This window comes from Trichechus manatus, unplaced genomic scaffold (genome assembly GCF_000243295.1).
Source record: "Trichechus manatus latirostris isolate Lorelei unplaced genomic scaffold, TriManLat1.0 scaffold00101, whole genome shotgun sequence".
Classification (NCBI taxonomy): Eukaryota; Metazoa; Chordata; class Mammalia; order Sirenia; family Trichechidae; genus Trichechus; species Trichechus manatus.
The window spans coordinates 7,951,614-7,956,858 of NW_004444037.1; the positions used below are offsets into that span (position 1 = coordinate 7,951,614).

At 39.9% G+C, this 5,245-nt stretch overlaps 1 protein-coding gene across 1 annotated transcript in view; it reads left to right on the forward strand.

Moving 5' to 3' along the window:
• The first annotated feature begins 298 nt into the window (after window positions 1-298).
• The window catches only part of USP46 (ubiquitin specific peptidase 46), a 50,769-nt gene continuing 45,822 nt past the window's right edge, over window positions 299-5,245 (forward strand). The window contains exons 1-2 of the mRNA XM_023737349.1: window positions 299-1,323; window positions 3,076-3,305. Coding sequence (XP_023593117.1) covers window positions 3,093-3,305 — 213 coding nt within the window. The 5' untranslated portion in view covers window positions 299-1,323; window positions 3,076-3,092. The remainder of the gene's footprint in view (window positions 1,324-3,075; window positions 3,306-5,245) is intronic.

Sequence of the window (5,245 nt, forward strand, 5' to 3'; positions counted from 1 at the left end):
CTCTATAAAAGGAGGCTTATCTATTACATAATTGTGTTAAAGTAGATTAAAAATATGTAAAAATAGGAAATTTTCTATTTTAGCATATGTAGAAATGTCATGTTAAGTATGGCAGAGCATCTGTCTTGCTCTTGGGTAAATGACACACAAGCCAACAACCGTTTTTGAGAAGGGGTGCATGTTCTATTTTAGTCCTACGCACAGCACTTTGTAATCTGTGTTATTAATCTTGTTATTTCTTCCGGCTTTTTCCTCTTACGGAAAATTCTGAAGTGATAGTCTCAGCTGTGTTTTCCCCAGAGTTGGTCTTCTAGTCGAAAACCAATGAGATGATGATGCTTTCCCCTCTACAATCATCATCTGTATATCCATGATTTTGCAGAGGTTTAAAATATTATTGTGTGGGTTGCCATCTTGGTGGCAACAAGATGGAGGGTAGTTTAGAATTTAAGATGGTGAGAAGCTGGTGGGGTGACTTAAGGAAGCACCTTTCTGCCTCTACTGCTCTGTGATAATCGAGGAAATATGGTCCGAAGCCAGTGGGCAGGAGCCCTGGAATCTTAAGAGAGAAATGCTAAAACAAGTTCCCATTCAATCAAGGCAGTTTCAGCTGAGCCAGTAGTTCCTATGTCTTGGATTTCTTTTTGATTTGGATTTGTATTTTCACTGTCACGGGTGTTTTGATGTGTTGCAATGTGACATCTTTTATTTGGCCAGCTGTCTTTCTGGGTCTCCATATTATGTAGATCTTTTTTCCTTCCCCTTCTTTTTTAAGCATCAGAAGGTCTCATTAGACTCTTTATCAAGGCAGAGTGGTTATTATCATTTTAGACACTTTAATGAGCTAGAGAGGTACCAGGATTGCTTTGTCTCAAAGAGACAGGGTCTCAAGTTTCATGTAAGCTTTTGTTCTTTTCCCTGTTGATCTAGATCAGATAGCCAGTAGTGTTTAGAGTGGTTTCCTAGTTTTCTGATATGGGGAGCTGGACCCAAATAAAGAGAGATCTGGAATGGTTTGTAGAGGGTGGCCTTCTCCCTCTTCCCACGGATTCCAGAGGACAACACATCCCTGGACCATGCCTTGAGCCATCCCTGTTGTCCTTTGGCAGTTCGGAAACACGTGCTACTGTAACTCCGTGCTTCAGGCGTTGTACTTCTGCCGGCCGTTCCGTGAGAATGTGCTGGCATACAAGGCCCAGCAAAAAAAGAAGGAAAACTTGTTGACATGCCTGGCAGACCTCTTCCACAGCATTGCCACGCAGAAGAAGAAGGTTGGTGTGATCCCACCAAAGAAGTTCATTTCGAGGCTGAGAAAAGAGAATGGTGAGTAGTGTGGCGTACCATGTGTTGATAGGTCTGAAAGAAGGAGAACTGACGGTTCTGTATAGCCGCAAAGTGAGAAGGGGTTTTATTTTGTTGTTTGCTTGTTTTTTTTAATAGGCTTTATTTTTTAGAGCAGTTAAAGAAAAACTATGAGAAAGTACAGAGTTCCCTTATACCTCCTCTTCCCCCGCTCGCTGTTTTCTCCTGTTAACTAACAGCGTGTGTTCCTGTGGTACATTTGTTACAGTAGATGAACCAATACTGATACATTATTATTAACTAAAGTCTGTTGTTTCCATTAGGTTTCACTCCTTGTGTTGTACAGTCCTATAGGTTTTGACAAGCGTATAATGTCATGTGTCCACCATTACAGTATCATACAGAATAGTTTCACTGCTCTTAAAATGCTCCTTGCTCCACTTAATTTTTTAAAGGAAAAATAAATGTGACCACCTACTCAAATACATATATATGTATATTTAAAAAACATTTCTCCTCCCCACCCAGTATACATAAAACAAAAGTAGATTAGAACTGTGTTTAAAAATTCAGCTTTATCACCCCATTTTGGAAGGATCTATTTTACCCCACATTGGGAAGAGTCTTTTTCTGGGCAGGATCTTTGTAAGGGGAAAAATTACCCATGGCAGACTTCTAAGTGGAACACTGATTGGAATAGATAGGTTGATGCAGTAATTGAATAAAATAGTACTATCTTATAAACTTGTCAGAAGTGATGAAAACAAATGCATATTATGTAATCAGAGCCTCTGCTGATTTAAAAATAATACCTCTGATTTTAATTTGCCTAGGGCAATTGAAAGATATCAAACTGATATCTTTCTGTGATAAAAACGACCTGCTGTGAGTTGAATTTTGAGGGGTGGCGGTGGTGGCAGTGGTAGTAGAAACTAGGTGTGTATTCTAGAAATTTTGCCTTTGTAATTTTTATGACTATAGAAATAATATTTGGTATGACAACTTGTGTTTATGCTGGATTCATGCTTACTCCAACAGACTTGCACAGTTAATCACGTTTGTTTTATAAAATCTCGTTTAATTTGATTGCTGTCTTTCGAAGTTGTTATGGTTTATACATACCAGAGTAGAAACAACTGAAGTAGGGAAGGAAGCACAGCACTCCCAGTCTAGTTGTGAACATGCTCGACGATGACATTTCACAGCTGCATTCAACTCTTGACTGTCCTTTCGGCAGTGAGCAGCAATAGCCTTCTGGAATCATTTGTATTTAGTTTCAGAACGCTATCAGATAGACCCATCTTCACGCATATGTCCCTCATCTCCCGTATGTGTTTCATTTAAGCTGCTTCCAGGCTGGTCTAGGGTTTAATATGATCTTTGGGAAGAGACCCCAGTTGCTCTGGATAAATTACAAGATGAATAATTGAGCATTGGTTGTTGACATCATATTAAAAATTGATATTTTATCAGGGAACTTATCAAGTAGTTTTTGTTCTTTTTCGTAGAACAGATAAAAATTTTGGTAGCTTTTTATATATATGTGATGACTTATGGTGATATGAGAAATTTAGTTCTTGGCGGGTGGCAGAAAATGGAAAACAAAAATTCTTTTAAAACTTAACCATTGAAACTGCATAATAGAAGTGAATGCGTTTATATTCCATACCTGTCTGCCCTTTCAATACAAATATTAAAGTGGCATGTAAAAATAAGTAGGTCCTTTTGCTTTTCGAGAAACAGAGATTGAAATAATGATCTTCTCCTTTCCAGATCTCTTTGATAACTACATGCAGCAGGATGCTCACGAGTTTTTAAATTATTTGCTAAACACTATTGCGGACATCCTGCAGGAAGAGAAGAAACAGGAAAAGCAAAATGGGAAATTAAAAAATGGCAACATGAACGAACCTGCGGAGAACAATAAACCAGAACTCACCTGGGTCCATGAGATTTTTCAGGGAACACTCACCAATGAAACTCGATGCTTGAACTGTGAAACTGTAAGCATTTGGAGGGCTTTCACTTAAATTTCTTGTCTGTATTTATGCAGGCTCTGTTGTGTGTGAGTGCAATGTTGTATTATAGCACTTAGCAGTTGACTTCAATATGTTGGACAATTCAATTCTTTTATGTAAGTCTCAGATGCAAACTTTTGGAAGCTGATGTCCATCCAAGATGTCTCAGCTGGCTAAAGCAGAGTACTGAGGAGGGCAAATCTCCTCAAAGCCTTGCTTGCTTTAAACCATGGGCAATTTTACCCATTACCCGCTGCCTTTAAGTCAATTTTGACTCATGGTGACCTCATGTGTGTCTTACAGAGTAGAACTGCTCCATAGGGTTTTCTTGGATGTAATCTTTACAGAAGCAGATCACCAGGCCTTTCTTCCACAGAGCCACTGGTTGGATTTGATCTGCTAACCTTTAGATAACTGCAAAATGCTTGTGCCACCCACGGTTACTTGGGCAATTTTGGGGGTCCACAAATGAACTGTTGAATTGGACCTTAGCCAGCTATGTTGAAAAGGTATTGGTAACCAGCAGGCTGTGTGTTACTCAGCACAGACCACCACCCCAGATTAAAGGGAATCAGTGTGGTATGGTGGGCTTGAAGTCAGAAGACACGGGCTTGAATCTTGTTTTACAGCAGTTTGCTGGGAGCCTGGGGCAAAGTCACAGTGCTGCTGCGAGGGATGAATAGCTTGTGTGTTGGGATGAATCTGGCACATGGTAGGCATGTAATGTTAGTTGAATTTGGAGACATGTTCTCCAGAGGATGATTTAGGATGCCATGTTTATTTGGTATATTTAATTTAAAATCTACAGGTAGCCACATGATGGGGTGGTTAGGAATCCCACTCTGGAGCCAGTTTGCTCCAGTTTGTATGCTGGCTTTGCCCCTCAATTGCTATGGGACCCTGGGCAAGTTACTCAGCCTCTCTGTCCTCACTCTCATTTGTAAAATGGGGATGATGAGAGCTCCTATCTTGGAGGGTTGCAAGGGAAATCACTTAGAATCATGCTTGGTATATAGTAAGTATGCCATAAATGTCAGCCATTATTATTATTTACTAACAATGCAGAAATCTGTGGGTTCTCAGAGTCATTGTATATAAAATCCTGTAGAATTGTGAATTTTCTAGGGAGAGAAGTAACTTTCATTATAATCTGCAAAGGGTCTGTGACCTAGAAATGGTTAAAAAATGAATTTATACATCAAAATCTATGTGTTGGTGGGAGGCTTTTGTTTTTGGCAGTCTTGCCCTTTTAAATTTTCGAATCAGCATTCTGATTTGTTCATTGTAGAAGCAATTGGAAGATGCAGCTAAGCAAAAAGACTAAAAATTAACAGTAATTTCCCTACCCAGAGATGATAAATTTGTTACATTTTAAAAAATTGTGACCACGTTAGCCCAGAGATAACCACTTGAACATTTTGAAATATGCCTTACCTTGCCAAAACATTTTCTGTACGCCCTCCCACCCTCCGCACTCTCTGTCTTCCTCCCTCTCTTCTTCCCTTTATATGCCGGTAAATTTCAAACAAAAACGGAAGTAGAGAGAACAGTATTGTAAAGCTCATGTGTTTGTCACCACTGTTAACAGCACATTGTTAACACACTGGCCATCTTGATCATCTGTCTTTCCCTCCTCCACTTCACCAATACTGGTTTATTTTATTTTATTTTTTCCCATGCAAAAACTCATACATACATTGTTATGTGACTCTGATGGCTTTCCCCATACTGTGACAGCACACTGCTCCTTTCCACCCCTGATTCCCCACGTCCATTCAACCAGCTCCTAACCCTCTCTGCCTTCCCATCTCGCCTCCGGACAGAAGCTGCCCGTTTAGTCTCTTGTATCTACTTGAGCTAAGAGGCACACTCCTCACAAGCATCACTTTATGCCCCACAGTCCAGTCCAATCCCTGTCTGAAGAG